The following is a 17,133-nucleotide window of genomic DNA, read 5'->3' as shown; positions in this document are numbered from 1 at the left end:
GCACAGGTATGGGCATGAGCAAATCAGGACCACCTTAACAGCAATCTCTGCCTTTCACCTTTTTTAAAAGTCTCTTGTGCGCTGCTGCACACACCACTCCGTCATAGGTGACTTAAGGGATAGCTGGCCCCCGGCTTCTGAGCATTCGCCTTCCTCTGCCTCCCATTTCACTGTAGGAGAGCTGGGATCGCAGGTGCATGTTCTGCAGTCCAGGTTTATTGTGGTCTGAGAATCCAACTCCAAGTCCTCACGATTGCACAGGGGGTGCTCTACCCCGAGCCTTCCCCCAGGACAAGCCTGGCTTCTTTCATTTAACACAATGCTTCCCAGATCCATGCTGCAAATCTAGCAGTTGAGCAGTCACTCGCTCCCCATGATTCTTCACGGTGCTCCATTCTGTGGCTGCCCACAGTTTACTCACTAAACCAAAGACATTTGGGGTTATTTCTAGCCTAGGATGATATATAAAAAAAATAAATAAAAATAAAAACTTTCAAACCACTTTCTAAAGTAGCGGATCATTTTTCTTTTTTTAATTTTTATTTTTTTTATTTATTTATTTAGTATTGTTGTTGTTGTTGTTCTGTGTCAGCACATGTGTGCTGTGGCATGTATGGGGAAGTCAGAGGTCAATTTTGGGGGGAGTAGGTTTTCTCCTTCCAGCACGTGGGTCACAGCAATTGAATTTGAGACCATGATATTTGATATCAGGCACCCTAACCTCTCAGCTGCCTTTCCACCCTCCTACCATTTTGATGGGTTTTTCTGTTTGTTTCTTGTTTTTCAACAGTGTATGAGGGTTTTGTTTGTTGGGGGTCCATCATTAAAGCAGTTATAATTATTTTTTATTTCCTTAACCATTTTAAGAAGTATTGAATACACATGTTTGTTATTTTAATTTGCAACTTGAATGTGCTTATTTCTTTTTTTATAACATCCTCATCTATCCAAACAACTTTCTCTAAAATAAATCAAAATGTCCCCACTCGGCAAACACACTTGTCAAGGCTCGTTGCAGAGAGAACATCGAGTCTGTTGGAGCAGACCCCTAAGTTCATAGATGCTCACAGGAAGTCACAAGTCAGACCTGGAGTTGGTGACCTGAGACTTGGTCATTAACTAATGATAATCCTTAATCCGTCTCCCTTTTGTAGAGCTACAGATAGGTAGTAGTATTTTAAGACTAACTTTTCAACATTTCCTAGATCGTAGATAATTCTCACCAGTGCTCGCTGTTAGAGGGCATCAGAGTTTTTACTGTCTAGACACAAAGATTAAATAGGCATCTGCCTATAACAATCTGCCTCTTATCTGCCTTCCTGGATGGATAGAATCCTATAAGGACATCAGCTCACCAAATAATTGAGATTCAAACCCATTCTTGGCTACCGGTGCATTTACAAATGTTATTGCTTACACAGAGGCTTGCTGGAATGGAGTGACATGTCCGGTGAGACTGTCTCAGACATCGGGCTCTTGTACCTATTTGCACACCTTTGGGGTCAGGTTTTCTCTGTCATTACATTTGGAGAGTTCTTTTAATATATTAGACACAGGCTGTTCATTGGATTTGTGATTCACAGGTATTTCCTCATGGCCCATGTCTCCCTTTGTGCCTTTTAAACACCACCTTTGCAAGGTGAGGCCAGGGGAGGGGGTTTCTTCTACAAGCAGTATTCCTTGTATCTTGCCTAGGAATCTTTGAATCACCTCACGCTGCACAGAATTTCTTCTAGAATCTTCACAGTTTTATGTTTCATATTTAGGTCATTATATTTATGTCTGGGCAAAGATATGGATCAAAGCTCATTTCCAATAATTTCAGCAACATTTGTGGGAGATGTTTTTTGGTTTTTGGCTCTGTGTGCATACATGCCTGCCTGCCTGCATATCTGCCTGCCTGCCTGCCTGCACAGGATATCACATAAGCAAGGTTGACCTCAAACTCAGTGTGTAGCTGAGAATCACCTGGAGCTCCTGATCCTCCTAAATCCACCCTGATGCTATCACACCCAGCTCCAGCAATTTTTCTACAAAAGATTTTTTTTGTGTATTGTACTGCTTTGTGGAGAGTCTAGAAAACAGTTAACCATATGTGTGTTTCTCTTCTGGACTCAGTTGGGCATGTCCAGCCCTTCACCACTACCACGCAATCAGGATTTATCTGACTAAGGAGCAAATTACTCTCAGTTACTCCCCTGCCTCATGGAAACTGAGTAGTGTATGTCCTCCAACTCAGACTCTCTCAGAGTCGTTTTGGTTACTCCAGAACCTTTGCCTTTCCATACAGGGTCTGTTTGTGCACGTCTCCCATAACGTAATGTTAGGATTTAATTGGTGTTATCTTGCTTCTATACGCCATTTTATTTCACTTGTGGTCAGAAAGCAATCAATATGATTTCAGTCTCTCCAAGTTTGTGAAGAGTTGCTTTAGAACCCTGAGCCTAAAAAAATCCCAAAATATCATCTCTCTTGGAAAATGTTTCTTTTGTTCTTTAAAAAAAAAAAAAGACTAAAGTGATCAGCAGTCCTTAGGCAATGCTCTGTGTCAAGCAGGTCAAGTGGATTGACAGGGCTGTTCAAGAATTCTGTAAACTTAAAGATTTGATGACCACTCCACCAATTATTGAAGAAAAGTGTTGAAATCTGTGAGTCTGGATTTAACAATTTCTTCTTGAAGTTTTATGAGGTTTTCTTTCATTTACTATGACTATTGTCAGGTTCATTAAAATTATGATTTATATTCTTTTGATGAGTTGGCATCATAACATTGTAAAACGATCTTTCTTATCCCTTGTCCAAATGTCCTACTCTGAAATCTACTTGTCCAACGAACTCCATTTATACCTGATGTGACAGGCTTATACCCACTGTCTGCTGTGCTTTCTGTTGTGTGCAGCTGCTCTGTTGCTCTGTCTCCTCCTCTGTCTCCCTTTTAACTACTCTATATAGTCCTACTTCATCGTTTTATCGACCAGCTTGCTGTGCTGTTTATTTAGGGGTCCGGCATTTGCTTCTGTGTAGATAGAAACACTTGCATTTCCTGCAGTCAGCCTTCACGTCAGATTACATCACCCATGCACAGACATCCACAGCACCGCGTACACGCGGTTCCATCTCTGCATCCCAGGCCTGCTGATCTAGTTCCCTGCACTTTACTACAGTGTGCCGTAAGCCACCAGTGCAGCACTAGTGATTTGGCCTTAATCTGCCATTTTTTAAGCTCGTATCGGCAATGCCCAGCATTTTCCATTCCTCTGTAGGACTCTAGATCTCTATCTGTTCTCATTTTGCTTCTTCCTGGCCAATTAATTACATTTCTCTTTCGGCTTTTATATGTCTGAAAAAATCTTCATTATGTCATTATTCTTTACGGATATTGTTGTTTTAGGTGGCATTTCAGGTTGTTTCTGTTCTAGTACTTTAAAGATAAATGAGCCACTGTTGTCTAGGGGGAATAGAGTCCAACCACGGAGCTGTTGTCATGGTAACCGGACTCTGTTGTCACTACATGTTGGCTTTGCCTGCTTGTGAGATGTTTTTGTCATCGATTTTAAGTTTGTGGTGGCGTGTGATTTTCATCGTGTTGCCTTTCTTCAGGGTTCTTTGCATGCTAGGAGCTGGATGTCCAGCTTCTCCGTCAGGCTTGGGAAATGCTGATTCTAAATTTCACTGTCTTTTCTCCTTCCCCCTTGACATTGTCACACAGCTCACTCATGTTCTCTTGGCATATCCAGAATTTTCTCTGGGTTTCTTTTTGTCTATACTGCTTGCCTGTTTTGTTTTGTTTTTTTTTTTAATTTTTTATTGGATATTTTATTTATTTACATGTCAGATGTTATCCCCTTTCCCCATTTCTCCCTCCAGAAGCCCCTATCCCATCCCTTCCTCCTGCTTCTGTGAGGGTGTGCTCCCACCAGCTTGGTTCTGGGAGTCAAACTGAGGTCATTAAGCTTGGTGGCAGGCACCGCACCAGGCACGATGCTTGTATTTCTTAAGTTCTCCTTGCAGGCTTTGCCTCTGATGACTCTCTTGCATCCTTAGCTCTGTCTTAGTCGTTTTGGAGAGACATGGGCTTATCCCAGACTAGGAGGGGCTTTATGCAATTTAGAATGGATCTGATGCATGTACACACACACACACACACACACACACACAAGAGCTTTCCTGGTACCTGCTTAATAACTCTCTGCCCCTCTCTCTTCCCCTCCAACTTCACCGTCAGCTGATCTTCTTGGGCAAAGGTTAAAAGTTTTAGCAAGGCCTTCCATTTATCATCTGGCCATCCCTGTCCATTGAAGCCAGATGGAAACCCATCTGTCCTCTCAAAAGTAGGCTATTTGGAATAAATTCTCAAAGTATCCAGTAGGGGGAGCTGTGGGCGCCAGGCTTCTTAAGACAAGTCCTCAGCTGGCTTGTAAAGCCGCACCCGCCTCAGGCTGACACCAAACCCTCTCCTCCCCACAGAGACAGGTCTGTGTGCTCCTTCTCATTTATTATTTTTCCTTTTCTCAGTTATTTCCTGAGTGTCATTAACCATTTACCATACCAATCCTAAAGAAAGAAAATGTCAGAATATCCGCTTGGAGTTGAAGGAACTTGTGTTTACTGTCACCTAGCTTTCCAGCCCCAGGAACACCCAGCCAAGGGGAATCTCAGAGACATGGGTTGTGCTGAGGGAAGAAAGGCACATGGCCAGCAAAGCCCAATCTGGGACTCAAATGCAGAAGATTCCAACTGCCAGGCAGGCCCAGCCTTCTCAATCCCCTCATGCTGCTAGTTGCTGAACAGCCCAGACCACAATTTTTTTTCTTCCTTCCTCCCTCCCTTCCTTCCTTGCTTCCTTCTTTCAGTTTTTCTTTGGGGAGAGAGGCAATACTAATGCTACCAAAATGAGTTCCACTTGAGAACTTCTCATACCAATATCTCATTCTCAAAAGTGATTATCAAGGTAGCCATGACTATGATGACTTCTGGTCTCCTCACCTTGTAAATACCTCTGTCATCTGTGTGTTGATCCTGTGCCTATCTGGTTGCTTGATGAGGGTTCATCATGGTAGCATACAGAGCAGCAGACCTCTAGAGTATCTGCGCATCTTTGAAGACTGGCTTTGCCATAATTGTAGAAAGCAGATTCAAAATGTGCACGCTTTTAATGCCAGCACTCAGAAGGCAGAAGCAGCCGTCTAAAGTCCAAGGCCAGCCTGGTCTACATAGTGAGTTCCGGGACAGCCAGAGATACACAGTGAGACCCCGTCTTGGAAAACAAACTAACTAACTAACTAACAAAAAATGATGCAAATATTATCAGGTGCCACTTATGGTGGTGTCAGCCACTTATATTTTTAATAGGAAAAAACACCTGCACATTGGACAAGTCAAGTCTCAGCCCCCACTGTATCTGCAAATTGCCAGCCATCTCTTAAGGGACCAACTGAGAGAGCCCCCAGTGTCATTCAGAGAACAGCCTTCCTCTGTGCTTAGAAGTCACCTTATCTAAGAAATGCTTCTATGGTCTGAATAGTTATGCCCTGGCCTAGGAACCCACCTGGTTTTGTTGCTATAACAAAGCACCTGAGGCAGCCTAACTTTATAAAGAGAAGCTTATTTAGCTGGCAGATCTGGAGTTGAGGCATAGTGCTGGCAGGGGACTCTATTGTACCATGGCAGGAACTCAAGTGGGAAAGAGATCACACAGGGAGATAGGTGTGGGAAAACTGCTGATTAAGGTCAAAGTCTAACATTGACCAGATAACCTTTTGGGGCTCAGCATGTAATGGAGGCTCCCTTCATTAGCAGGGCTTCTCCTTCTCTGATCTTGTCTGGGGAATTTTAAGCCCTGACATACACCTCTACCTGAGAAATGTCACATAGCCTCAATTAGATTACAGGATCAATTTCCTTTCTCCTGATAAAACCTGTTCAGCTAGCACCTGAGATTCCTGAAATTCTTCCCCATGCTAATGAGGCATTTCAGTGCCCTAAGCCCTCACCCAATGACCTTTGGCCATCCTGGGTGTTCCCACCCTCAGTCCCCCCAAACTCTGTAAGTAAAGTTGATCTGCATCCTGATAGCTAGTCCCAGTGTGGTCATTCACCTATGTCCTCACAGGGCTTCCAAACCCCTGTCTCTGCTCCTTCTGCCCTCGTGGGCTATTTTGGTCCACAATCTACAAAAGCAGGGAAACCCACAGAAAGGAAGCCAGGGGCTAATGTCAGCCTTTTATAGCAAGTCTTAGAAGAATAACCCAGGATCTTAATCAGACATACCTCGAAGTTCCTTTTGAGGACAGATAGTGAAAACTTACCCAACTGATATTAAACCCATGTCAACATAGCTCAAGTGCACACACGCGCACGCGCGCGCGCACACACACAGACCCACACACACATATATGCATACACACATGCACACAGTGTAGACCAAACAACACATAACAGGAGAGGAAATTCATCCTCAGGGTAATCATACCTTTAACATTTGTTACTTGCTTCCATTTTAAATTCTGTCTGGTTGGGACATTGTCCCAACTGGATTCCTTGATAAATATCCCTCTGCCTCAGTATGTATACAATTATTGGTAGAATGTTTGTTGACTGACTGGAAAATCCTCTAGTGAAGATGGGGCGTAGCTCTAGTTCAACAGAAATCCAAAATGCACACTTGTTTGCAACCGGCTCTGGGTGAAATCTGACGTCCTTTGCTCACCTTACATCAGTACTAAAGAGATTGCTCAGTGGTTAAGAGCACTGGCTGATCTTTTGGAGGATATGGATTCGACTTTCAGCACCCACATTGTAGCTCACAACTGTCTATGGCTCCAGTTCCAGGGGATCTGACAGCCTTACACAGTCAGACATGGAGGCAAAACACCAATGCACATAAAACTAACAAAAATAAAATTATTAAAAAAGTATATCACGGAATGGGTCAAGTCACCAACCCACTCCACCTCATAAGCCCCACTCTTGCTGCCCCCAAGTTCAAATCCCAGTCCCCCTGAAGTCCCCCCACCTCTGTACGTGCTCTACCAAAAAGCTACCCCTCCTGACCTTAGTCTTTCAAGACAGGACCTTGCTATTAACTCATGATGGTCTTGAGCTCACTGGGTAGTCCAGGCTGGCCTCCAGCTTGTGATCAGACCACTAGGGCCTTTGATGGATTTTGTCTCTGGCAACTAACACACTAAGTAGCTGACTGTATCTTGTAGTATGCATTTGCTCAGTCTAGATGGATGGATTGATGTGGCCTGTTTGATTGTTCCAGAATGCCCAGGAGGAGCAAGGGCACCGTGTGGTGGCAAGGGCGTTTGTGCTGAGGGCATGGATGGAACGGGAAGATGCTCCTGCCAAGTAAGTTCAGAGAACTGCTCCACCCTGAAATGCCGCCCCTCCCTAACTGTTGATGTCCCTTCATTACAAGCTCACACAAGGAGAAGCCTCTAAGAGTACAGTGTTGAAAGATGAACTCTCGATGTTCAACAAAATCATCTCTCACTCTTCCACCCACCTGTAAAACCTGAAGAAAGAGCTACGGAATGACCCTCTTTGAAGACACAAAATGGGGTCACATATCTAAAGCTATCTTATGAATACGTATAAGGGTATAAGGTTGTCACTTCTTACTGTTGTTAGTAGTCATCTCCACCACTAGACTACCTTTAGGACTGTGCTCCCCACCCTGGGCCAACCAGGGGCATGTGGCCATTGAAGAAATTCTGTATCTAACAAAAGGGACTCTTGTCAATTTCAAACTGTAGAAGAATTAAACACAGGTCCTTCTGACAGGAATCAAGTTCAACTGCCTCCACAACAGAACTGGAAGTGGTTTTGTTTCATCCTTAGGTGAAACTGTGGTGTGGCTGTAGGCTGTTACTGTCTGTTTATATCCTTGGGTCGACAGACAGCTCTCCCCTATAGGGCTCTAGACCCTTAGCCAAAGAAAAATTTTAAAAAATATAGACTACCTCGGTGTTTCTGTGGGACCACTAACAGTGGGAGTGGGGGTGTCTCTGACTCTTTAGCCTGCTCTTGGGACCACAGAGGAGCAGTGGATCTGTGGGGTAGGGGAAGTTAGGGAGTGGGGACTGGAAGGAGTGGAAAAAGGAAAACTGGTCAAGATATATTTTTTAAAAATTAATTAAATAAGATATAAAACAAAATTAATGTGTTCAGTGGGCCTCAAAGAAATGCCCAGAGGAAAGACATATTTGAGAAGCAAGCACTGGCCAGATGGTCAGTGAGTTGCCCGGAGGCTTTCCAGGTAGCATAGGAGTCACCTGGGATGACTTTGGGTCTGATGTCACCGCCTGTGTTTTGCAGGCAGGCTTTCGTGGAACAGCCTGTGAAGCCTGTGCTGCTGAGAACGTTTTTGGGCCCAATTGTTCAGCAGGTGAGTCTGATTTTGGTTCACTTAAAGCCTTGGGAGGGTTTTAACTGCCCAGAGATGGTTACTTTGACTCTTAACAGCAGTTTTAGATTTCCAGCCTCTAGAAATGTATGGATTTGTGTTATTTTAAGACACTGGGTGTCTTTTAGCTTTTCATTGCTGTAACAAAGAACATGAAACCAGAGCTTTAGTGAGAGAGAAGGTTGGTGTGACTCAGTTTGGGGGCAGAAAGTGTGTATGCACCACATTTTATTTATCCATCCATGTGTTGGTGGATGGCTAGGATGGTTCCACTTCCTCGCTATAGAAAGCAGAGCTGCAGTAAACACAGATGTGCAAGTGTCTCTGTGGTAGGACATAGAGTCCTTTGGGACTATGCCTGGGAGTGGTATAGCTGAGCTATATGGTATATCTAGCAGGTGTTTTTGGGTTTTGGTTTTGTTTTTCAAGAAAAATCTATAAACACATATAGACATTCAGCCCCATAAGTTCTTTGCCATGTTCCATAATGCATTTCAGCTGCAGCAGAGGGAAGACGGCATCGTCATTCTGATCCACGGAGTTGTTTTGTCGTTGTTCCTGTTTTGTTTGTTTATTTGTTTTTACTTATTCACTTTACATCCTGCTCGCTGCCCTCCTGGTCACCCCTTCCCACAATCCTTTCCCCCCATGCCCACCTCCCCTTCTCCTCTGAGTGGTTGGGGACCCCCATGGTATCCCTCCACCCTGGCACATCAAGTCTCTGTGAGGCTAGACACTTCCTCTCCCACTGAGGCCAGACAAGGCAGCCCAGCTAGAAGCTCATATTCCACAGACAGACAACAGCTTCTGGGATAGCCTCAGCTCTAGTTGTTTAGGACCTACATGAAGACCAAGCTGCACATCTGCTACATATGTACGGGGGAAACCTAGGTCCATCTCATGTATGTTCTTTGTTTGGTGGTTCAGTCTCTAATAGCCCCAAGGGTCCAGGATAGTTGACTCTGTTTGACTTCCTATGGAGTTCCTATTCCCTTAGGGCCTCAACTCTTCTTCCTATTCTTCCAAGAGTCCCCAAGCTCCATCCACTGTTTGACTGTGAGTGTCTGCATCTGTTTGAGTCAGCTGCTGGGTGGAACCTCTCATAGGACAGCATGCTCCTGTGTGCAAACATAACAGAGTATCATTAATAGTGTGGTGGATTGGTGCTTGCCCATGGGCTGGGTCTCAAGTTGGCCGAGTTATTGATTGGTTATTCCCTCAGTCTCTGCTCCATCCCCCGTTCTTGCATTTCTTCTAGACAGGATAAATTTTGAGTCAAAAGTTTTGTGGATGGGTTGGTGTCCTTATTGCTCTGCTGGGGTTCCTGACAGGAGGTGGCCTCTTCAGGTTCCATTTCCCCAATTCTGTGAGTCACAGCTAATGTCACCCTCATTGATTCTTTGGAGCCTCTTCTATCCTAAGTCTCCGTCACACCCTGGAGATGCCTCCTGCCTCCTCACCCCCATCAATTGTAGATTTCCATTCATTTTCATGACCATTTAGTCATCTCTCCTGTCCTTTCCCACACCCGATGCTGAACCACCCCATCCCCCTCCCATTCCCTCTCCCAACTGCTTCTCTCCCTCCCTCTGCCTCCTAAGACTATTTTATTCCCCCTTCTAAGTGAGATTCAAGCATCCTCACTTGGGTCTCCCTTCTTGTTTGTTTAGCTTCTTTGGGTCTCTGAGGTGTAGCATGAGTATCCTGTATTTTAAGGCTAATATCCACTTATCAGTGAGTACATACTATGCATGTCCTTTTGGGGACTGGGTTTCCTCACTCAGGATAATATTCTCAGGTTCCATCCACGGGATTGTTGAAGACAAGAGTTCATTGTACTTTCTCTCTAGTAGCTTGTATAGTATTGACTGTCTGGGAAACACAGCTGCTGTTAGCCAGATGAACAAATGTGTGTGTGAATGAATGAATGAATGAATGACCCCAGAAACACTCTCCTGACCCAGAAGCACAGTTTCATGAGATAACAGATAAAAGGGTTAAAGCCAAGGTTTAGACCTGGCAGAGCTCTTGCTCCCGGGTTGCTAACTGCAACTCGATAAATGTGTAAAACATGTTCTCTGTGCATTTCTTACTTAAAACTCACTTTCTCTATGTAACCCCCTTAATCAACCCACATTCACATATTGTTGGTAACACCTACTATGCCTGTCAGGGTGCAAAAAGGTTTCCCACCCACAATCTCAAGTCCTAAGTATGCCTCTTTGAGCTAATATCAGGAGCTAACACAAGCCTGTATGACTATTACAGAGGCAGGGGGTTTAACCGAGGTGTCTGACTCCTGGTGAGCATGCACCATGCATTAGACACTAAACAGGCGATGAGCTTCTCTGAGTGATTGATGAGGTCACTGTCCCCAAGGAGCCTGAAATATGAATAAATATTGTGCTGTGCTGTGCATGGCCTTTATAGGATTCTATAAGGACACAGGAGAGAGAGAAGCTCTGGGCATGTCACACAGGGGCCATGCATCATCTCTGTGACTGAAATGTCCAAAGTTTTTGCTACTTTAAAAGTCACACTACCCAAGTTTCACATTTCTCTAGAGGTTTTCACATTGCACCAAGGGCTTTAGGTGGCCAGCTGGGACTCCCGTGGCCCCTTGCTTCTCCTTCCCCAGGACACATTCTTGGCAGTGGCTGGCAGTCCTGCAATGCAAGCTTCAGAGGCTGCCTGTGCCTGGCAGTGCAGAATGATGGCACACAGCAGGAGGCTGATGCCAGAGCTGTTGGGGCTCACAGCACACAGCCAGCCTGGAGAGCAATCTTAACAAGTACAGCTGTGGCTAGCATGTGGGACCATTTAGTCTTCCCCTTAGACCCCCACCCCATGTTCTCACCATCTTCCATTGGCTACAAGGAAGTACAGAACACTAGCCATCACCTTGTCCCAAGGGTCTGGCTTCTCTGCTTCTCTGTGACCTCCTTAAAATGAGATATCACTAGTCACCTGTGTTCGCATGCCTCGTGCCTAATGCTGGGCAGAAACTAGGTGCATATTGTTTAATTGAATTGACTGGCATCTATTCTATTAAATTCTCCTGTTCTTTGAGCAAGCAATGACTAGTTAGCAATTACTAGTTAGCAATGACTAGTTAGCTCCTATTTTCCCATTGGTACAGTGAAACTAATAATGTGACCTGTCTCATGTCACATTAAACCTAAAACTGCCTGAGAGAACAAGTGACCAGTAAAGGCAAGCACAGGTCCAGCCTTGGGCAAGGAGAGAAAGGGACATACCTCAGAGGCAGAATTTCACAAGAAAAGAAATGACTCAATCAAGGTAAGTCATCATATGAGCTTTTCAGGGCCGATGTAACAAGGCAGCTCAAACTGGGCAACTTTTCTGAAAGCTGAAAGTTCAGAGTCAAGGTGTTGGCAGAGTTTACCTTTTAGCATTTCTCTCCATCCCTGCTGGAGCCCAAAGGAGCAAAGAGTCTGCTTTGGGACTCCTGGGATGGCACCATAGAAGTGAGCTGTCCTTGAAGGATGTGGAGGACCTCACCTGCCACACCAAAGGGATGCAGAGAAGCCAATGGTGTCTGAGGACACACAGGTGCATGAGCGCAGGACTCATAGGTGCATGAGTGCAGGACACACAGGTGCATGATACAGGACACACAGGTGCATGATGCAGGACACATAGGTGCATGACCACAGGACACACAGGTGCATGAGCGCAGGACACACAGGTGCATGAGCGCAGGACACACAGGTGCATAATGCAGGACACACAAGTGCATGAGCGCAGGACACACAGGTGCATGAGCGCAGGACACTGGGTACATGAGGATGCACAGGGTGCATGTGTGAAGGATGAGGGGTGAGTAAGTACAGAATGAACCTGCTCCTTCCCCCTGGAGTGGTCTTCATGAAGCCTGTGCCCACCCTTGGCAGTTTCCTTCTACCATTGCTCCATGAGCTCTTTGAGGTTAGAAACTTGACTACTACGATATTTTGAGCATAGCAACTTACTGGCTACATTACAAAGATGGAAGGGAACAAACAGGAGTCACCCTATACACTTAGAAATCAAATGTGTAAAATACAAGAGTGGATGGGCTGGCAACAAACTGGAGACAGTGCCCCAGGACACTGCAGCAACAGTCTAGACAAAGCCTGGACAGGACCTGAACTGGGATAGGGTCAAGGAGGCACTGAACGGGATGTCCACCAAGGAGCTGCACACGAAGAAGACTGTTTGATGCAATTTTATGTGTTTAGAAAACATTAAACTTAATAACTCATGAGTTTCTAATATTTTTTGTTAAACAAGTACCTCTTAATAGTAGGGACTCATCTGAGCTTATATGAAATGTACCCACATGCACCAAACATAAGGTAAGCAGAACAATAAGCCCCACCCCCTTCCTCCAAAGACCCATGTCCTAATCCTGGAACCTTTGAGCATGTTATATTACATGAAAGAGGGGAATAAGGCTGTGGGCAAAATTAGGGCTGCTGACCAGTTGGTTTGACATAAAGAGATTGCTCTGATTGCCAAGGTGGGTCCAGTGTGGGTGGAGCAGGTAACCATAGAGACAGCAGCATGAGAAGAACTTGGTACTTCACAGGAAAGTGGAGAAAAGGGTCATGAATCTAGAAACATGGGATTCTTCTAGAACAGCTTTACTGCAACTTTGATTTTAATCTAATGGGGCATTTTGTCCTCCAGCACCATGGAATGCATTTGGACCATGTCTGGCTCTTTTTCAGGATGGTTTGTTACAGCGGCAACCAAAACCTCATACGCTGTGCTTTTTGGGAGTCTTGGCTTCAGTATGCTGCTGGCTGGCTGGCTAGTGAACTGTGTGACAGATAAGCCACCAGCTGGGTGTGGAAGCATTGACCATTTATATGAAAGGCCCTTCATTTGTCATCCATGACCTGTCACTGGGCTGAGAAGCCATCTATTTTGAGCAGAAACTAGGGCATAGTCTTTCTGAGCCCTGTTGTGTTATATTTCAAATCTTTGCACTGCCTTCAACATACAAGACAATTTCCTTACAGAGATATCAACCACCAACGGGGACAGAGTTGGGGACGGGGGAGAGCTCTTCTCGTCATACAAAGACACTAAGTCAGTTCTGCTGTCAGGCTACCCAAAGGCATAGCAAACAGCTCAGTAGAAAACAGAACCCCAGTGCCCATGATAACGCCAAGCAAGCTCTAGATGCATTTCCTTACTTAATGCTCAGTGAGCTTAGGAACCCTTGGTTACCTTACACACTGAAAATCCTAACTCAGATAGGATCCCTGGGAGTTCCCTCCGCCAGAGAGAGAGAGAGAGAGAGAGAGAGAGAGAGAGAGAGAGAGAGAGAGAGAGAGACTCAGAAGGGCTGTCTGAGACTGTTACCCTTCCAGGATCTTTAGGAGCATCCCTATCAGATGATGACTAACCCTCATTTTCTGCCGACAGTGTGCAATTGTGTCCACGGTGTATGCAACAGCGGAATGAATGGTGACGGGACTTGTGAGTGCTTGTCTGCATACAGGGGACCCAGGTGTGACAAGCGTAAGTGACTGTGTTTCTTCACTGCTATACCAGACCAAAGAGATGTTGCTGGGATGTGTTTTTCTTTCCTGTTTGTTACTGGGGCTCCACTGGGGGTGATGGACTGTCAAATGTTTTGTAAGAGGGAGACAAAAACTAGGCAAAGATTGTAAGAAGATCTAAAGAGAAGAGAAAGTGGGGAGGAGTGAAGCAGTGGGTAGTAAACAAGAGCTGTGCCATAGGGAGACTGAGCAGGAGGCAGCCTGAAGGGCAGGGTGTGATGGGAAGTATTCAGGCCGGGAGCCTGAGAAGGGCCTTAAAGGAGACAAAGTATCAGTTATAAAAACTCATTAACAAAGCCGGGCAGTGGTGGCGCACGCCTTTAATCCCAGCACTTGGGAGGCAGAGGCAGGCGGATTTCTGAGTTCGAGGCCAGCCTGGTCTACAGAGTGATTTCCAGGACAGCCAGGGCTACACAGAGAAACCCTGTCTCAAAAAACCAAAAAAAAAAAAAAAAAAAACTCATTAACAAATACAGACAGCAGAGTTTCTAAAGCCATGTGGCTTACTCAAGGGCCCAGAAATGACAAATAGAAGTGAGGGCCAAAGCATTGGTATCTCTGGGAAATTATTTACAGTGTACGACACTAGGTCAGGTTAGAAGATGAAGAGCAGGCATGAGTGAAATGAGGAGAGCTGACCATAAAAGATGAGGACAGTGCACTCGGGCTGCACTGCTGGGCCAGACCTCCCACTGAGCCCTGTGGACAGCGGCAACTGCAAAAGCAACCCCACTGAGCGCTCTCCCCGCAGCCCACAGCTGCTCCTGCCTGCTACACTGTAGTGCTAGCGCCCTCTATTGGCAAACCTTAATTCTTTCTAGAAAAGAGAAACACCCCTTCAGTCAGTCTTAACTCAGCCAATGGCAAAGCAGTTCCCACAGAGTAAATTAGAAGCTGAGATGGTATTTAAAATAATCAAAATGGTCATATTTAGCCCATGACACTAAGCTCACTTAACCAATCCTCTGTATTAAAGTCTCCGATGGAATAAAAAAAATTAGAACGGTTTAGATTCCACCTAGGACAGACTCATTGTATTGGGAGCCCAAGGTGTGTATGTACTGTGGCAAGTACATAGACCAGCCAGCCTCTGTTTTCTCTGCAGAGGACACAGCCCTGAAAACCACCAGCTCACACTACCCCAGGTGGTTGGGCGTCCTCCCTGTGGTCTCAGCTAGCTTCCGTCCACCCTAAGTCACCTATCACTGCCCAGTAGACCTGTGAACAGACCTCCTCAGTAAGACAGGAATCCGGTCCAAAAAGCTTCCCACGGAAGGACTGTCAAATTTGCTTCCAAGTGAAACAAAGACTGGGACCCCCCCAAAAATGCAATTCTCGTGGCAGGTGCACTTTTATTATTAATGTCAGAGCTATTTCTAAAAAATAGACTTAGGAGTAGCTAATGCCCAGAATCAGACATGACACACAGCAATAACCACAAAGCAAGAATCCACAAGTAACTGCGCTAACACGCACAAAGCCAGGCGGAAGTCAGGTGGCAGCTCTGGAAGGTGCTTTTGTTTGGTTTTGATTTCTCACCCATTCTATTCCTCCACTTGCAAATGGATTATGACTATCACAAATAGGGATGACAGTAAAGGTGTGGATTCCTACCAACTAGGGGGGAGGCACCTACTACACTGTAATACAGGCTTATGGGGTGGTGCTGTGGCCCCACTTCTAGGAATTCACCCTGAAAAGGGAGAGGGCTGAGAAGGGTTAGGTAAGAACTTATAGACCAATAAATCCATGGCATAGCATTTCCAAGCAAAAACAAGCTGGAAATAACTTGAATGTTGAACTTGGATAAATAAATTTTGGTAGATCCTAAACTGGTTAAGTTAATGCCAACTTCTATATGAAATAAATATAAACCTCAATGATTTAACATTATGGTTCTCAAGCCATAAAGCAGGGTACCATATCAAAGCCATGAGCTGCTACTTTTGGATTATTTATATTGTTGGGAGAAACACGGAGACTGGAAAGATACATCTGTCCAATGCCATAAAACCTGCTATCCTGCCGGGCAATGGTGGCGCACGCCTTTAGTCCCAGCACTTGGGAGGCAGAGGCAGGCAGATTTCTGAGTTCGAGAGTTTGAGGCTAGCCTGGTCTACAGAGTGAGTTCCAGGACATCCAGGGCTACACAGAGAAACCCTGTCTCGAAAAAGAAAACAAACCTGCTATCCTGGTCAGTTTATAATTTCATAATTTCATAATTTCATATGAGGTCGGGCTACATTTTTTCCATGACACAGTATCTTTGCATAGCTGCCCTTTTAGTGGACGTTGTGGTTAAAAGTAAGTTCCAGGGCTGCGGAGAGGACTCAGCATCTCAGAGTACTTGTTGTATCAGCACAAAGACCTGATCAAATACCCTGAACCCGGTGTGGCTTGTGCATATAGAACCCCAGCACTGTAGGACCCAAAGACAGGAGGATAGCAGGGGCTTACTGGCCACAAGCCTAGCTCCGGGTTCAGTGAGAGACCTAAGACTTCATAGCAAGTTTAAAGCCAGCCTGAGTTGGTGCCACAAGATCCTTTCTCAAAATCAAAACAAAACCCAATTACAATTAATTTTTATTTTATATGTGCTATATTTCAATAATTATTTCTACAAACCTTAAAACTTTTTAATAAAAGACTTTCATAACCAGTCATCCTACTAATGGGAGAACTTCAATAAACTTCTTGTGCAGCCATCCCCGAGTGTGCAACCTTGCTCTGCCCAGAAAACTCCAGATGCTCACCTTCCAGCAAAGATGAAACAAAACTCCAATGCAAATGCCTTCCCAGTTACGAAGGGGATGGCCAGAACTGCAAGCGTGAGTGGAGCCCCACCCTGTTTGTGTTTCTGTGTGATATACAAAATTCTGTAGTCGGAAGTTTAGTCTTGGAAGCATGCAGACCCCCTTCTGTTATCAAGCGCACGTAGAGATGACATCAGCACAGTATGCACAACTACAATTTCTGGCGTTCATTTGTGAATCAGTTCAAAGGAACAGGGTGGTCAGATGGAATGAAAGCGTGTTTCTGAACACTACGCACCGAACTGCCCTTGTGTCTGTGATGCATGTGAGCCACAGTTCTCTGGTGATGCCTCTCTCTCTCTCTCTCTCTCTCTCTCTCTCTCTCTCTCTCTCTCTC

General features: G+C 45.1%; 1 protein-coding gene across 3 annotated transcripts in view; it reads left to right on the top strand.

The window, feature by feature from the left end:
• Stab2 (stabilin 2) overlaps positions 1-17,133 on the top strand; it is a 172,966-nt gene that overhangs the window by 18,568 nt on the left and 137,265 nt on the right. For all 3 annotated transcript variants that reach the window (XR_003712742.1, XR_003712743.1, XM_028778048.1), the window contains exons 4-7: positions 7,268-7,353; positions 8,323-8,392; positions 13,847-13,942; positions 16,686-16,811. Coding sequence is in view for 1 of the 3 variants with exons in the window: in XM_028778048.1 (XP_028633881.1) it covers positions 7,268-7,353; positions 8,323-8,392; positions 13,847-13,942; positions 16,686-16,811 (378 nt within the window). In the remaining 2 variants the exon portion in view is untranslated. The remainder of the gene's footprint in view (positions 1-7,267; positions 7,354-8,322; positions 8,393-13,846; positions 13,943-16,685; positions 16,812-17,133) is intronic.

Source organism: Grammomys surdaster, unplaced genomic scaffold, assembly GCF_004785775.1.
Source record: "Grammomys surdaster isolate TR1022 unplaced genomic scaffold, NIH_TR_1.0 322, whole genome shotgun sequence".
Taxonomy (NCBI): domain Eukaryota; kingdom Metazoa; phylum Chordata; class Mammalia; order Rodentia; family Muridae; genus Grammomys; species Grammomys surdaster.
Note: the sequence above shows the minus strand (reverse complement) of the source record. Positions and strands in the feature narration are given on the sequence as shown.